General features: G+C 39.1%; 1 protein-coding gene across 1 annotated transcript; it reads left to right on the plus strand.

Moving 5' to 3' along the window:
* Positions 1-50: 50 nt before the first annotated feature.
* Positions 51-2,268, plus strand: LOC106321444 (the record flags this gene model as incomplete). Its single annotated transcript, XM_013759706.1, has 4 exons — positions 51-396; positions 457-1,187; positions 1,270-1,895; positions 1,977-2,268. Coding segments are annotated over 4 exons (1,995 nt in total), but the record flags the coding sequence as incomplete, so codon positions are not given.
* Between the last annotated feature and the right edge of the window lie 410 nt (positions 2,269-2,678).

Below are 2,678 nucleotides of genomic sequence, written 5' to 3' on the forward strand. Positions count from 1 at the left end.
TTTACAGATTCAAGGTTAAAAGTGGTGTGTCGGAGAACTACTTTGATTAGCTGTTGGTTTTACTTGAGGATTTGCTACCTCATGAAGACAATGTCCTTCCCAAGAGTTTAGCTGCAATCAAGAAATTTCTGAAGATCTTTGGGTTCGGCTACGACAATATTCATGCTTGCAAGAATGATTGCATACTGTATAGGAAGGAGTATGAGAACCTAGAAAGCTGTCCAAGATGCAAAGTTTCAAGATGGGAAATGGATAAGCACAGTAATGAGATAAAGGTCGGGATTCCGGGAAAGGTCCTTAGATATTTTCCAATCAGGGACAGATTTAGGAGGATGTTTAGATCAAAAAGGATGGCCGAAGATCTGCGTTGGCACTATACCAATGCCGCTGAAGATGGTACAATGTGACACCCCGTTGATTCTATCTCTTGGGCACAAGTGAATGATAAATGGCCAGACTTTGCTGTTGATCCAAGGAATCTTCGAGTTGGGATTTCTACAGATGGGATGAACCCTTTCTCCATGCAAAACACCAATCACAGCACATGGCCAGTGTTGTTAGTGAACTATAACACGTCTCCAGCCATGTGTATGAAGGCTGAGAATATAATGTTGACATTGTTGATCCCTGGTCCAACAGCTCCTGGTAATAACATAGATGTTTACCTAGCACCACTGATAGACGATCTAAAAGATTTGTGGGCTGAGGGTATTGAAGTGTACGACTCATTTGCGAAGGAGAATTTCAAACTCAGAGCCTTGCTGCTTTGGATTAATAGTGACTATCCAGCCTTAGGAACACTGTCTGGATGTAAAGTAAAGGGGAAACAAGCCTGCAATGTATGTGGAAAGGATACACCTGCAAGGTGGCTTAAGTTTAGCCACAAGTTTGTCTACATGGGAAACAGAAAGAGACTACCGCCTGGCCATCGTTACAGATATAAAAAAGCTTGGTTTGACAACACTGTGGAGGATGGGAATGCAAATAGGATACAAACTGGCGCTGAGATATATGAGACACTACAAGCTTTTAGGAATGATTTTGGTAGACCTCTAGAGAAGGAAAAAAAAGGGAAAAGACCAGAGTTGGAAGATGATGAGAGCGTTCAAGAAGAAGAGTGTGAAGAATCAAATGAACTATGGCGGTGGAAGAAGAGATCAATATTCTTTGAAATACCTTACTGGAAGGTAAAGTATAGTAATTAACTGACCTATATTATGTGATTGTTGTATATGAATATGCCTAAAAGTTTCTTGTTTAATGTGTTAGGAGTTGCCTGTTCGTCACAATATTGATGTTATGCACGTAGAAAAGAATGTGTCGGATGCTATATTGTCTCTCTTGATGCAAAGTGCGAAGTCAAAAGATGGGTTGAAATCAAGAAAAGACTTAGAAGATATTGGAATCAGAAAGCACTTGCACACAGAGGTGAGGGGAAAGAAAACATACCTACCTCCAGTTGCCTACTGGTTATCGAAGAAAGAGAAGACCATTTTCTGCCAAAGGTTAGCTAAGTCTAGAGGTCCTGATGGTTATTGTGGCAATATTGCGAATAGTGTTTCAGTTAACCCTCCAAATATTGGTAGTTTAAAGTCGCATGGTCATCATGTCCTAGTACAGAACTTGTTACCAGCTGCATTAAGAGGGTTGTTACATAGGGGTCCTAGGATAGCCATAAATAGATTATGCAGTTACTTCAACAGGTTGTGTCAGCGCATCATTGACACGGAGAAAATTATATCCATGGAGACAGAGTTTGTGGAAACAATGTGTCAACTGGAGACCTTCTTCCCTCCAGCCTTTTTTGATATCATGTTCCACTTTCCAATACATCTATCAAAAGAGGCACGCTTGGGAGGACCAATATACTTCCGCTGGATGTATCCCTTCGAAAGGTTTGATGTACTCATTTGCTTCAATATATGTATTTCCCGCAATGATGTTTGACTAATTCATATTTCCTGACTGAGTTATAGATACATGAAAACACTAAAGGCTTTTGTTAAGAATTATGCAAGGCCAGAAGAATGTATGGCTGAGGCGTATTTAGCTGGAGAATGCAATGCATTTTGTTTAGAGTTCCTTAAAGATTCAGTACCAGTTCAAGAAGCAGTTAATCGTAATGAAGATGTTGAGGCTGACAGAATGGTGGTTGAAGGCCGACCTCTGCAGAAGGGTATAGTGGTTGCCATTTCAAATAAAGATAGAGACATTGCACATCGCTATGTGCTAATGAACATGGCATCTTTGGATCCCTTTCTTGAGTAAGTTATTCTCTATGTTTCATCTACTAGTTTTACTTATAATTTCATTTTCATATACTGTTTGTTTAATTTAAAATTAGGTTGCATTTGAAAGAGTTACAAGCTAAGGATGCTCGATTTGCTAGAAATGAAACTTTGTTATGGAAAAACCATACTGAGCACTTTGCAGAATGGCTTAAAAATAAGGTTTCCAACTCCATCTTCTTTTCTTGATTATTATTGTAAAAACTGGTTAGCTTGTATTTTGATGACTGGCTAGCTTGTATCTTTATGACTGGTTAGCTTGTGGACTGAAGAACATGTCCAGATTTTAGTATTTTGATGACTGGCTAGTTTTTGTCTTGATGACTGATTAGCTTGTAGCTTGATGAACCTGTCTGAATTTTAATATTTTGATGACTGGCTAGTTTTTGT

Source organism: Brassica oleracea, unplaced genomic scaffold (genome assembly GCF_000695525.1).
Source record: "Brassica oleracea var. oleracea cultivar TO1000 unplaced genomic scaffold, BOL UnpScaffold01663, whole genome shotgun sequence".
NCBI classification, from domain to species: domain Eukaryota; kingdom Viridiplantae; phylum Streptophyta; class Magnoliopsida; order Brassicales; family Brassicaceae; genus Brassica; species Brassica oleracea.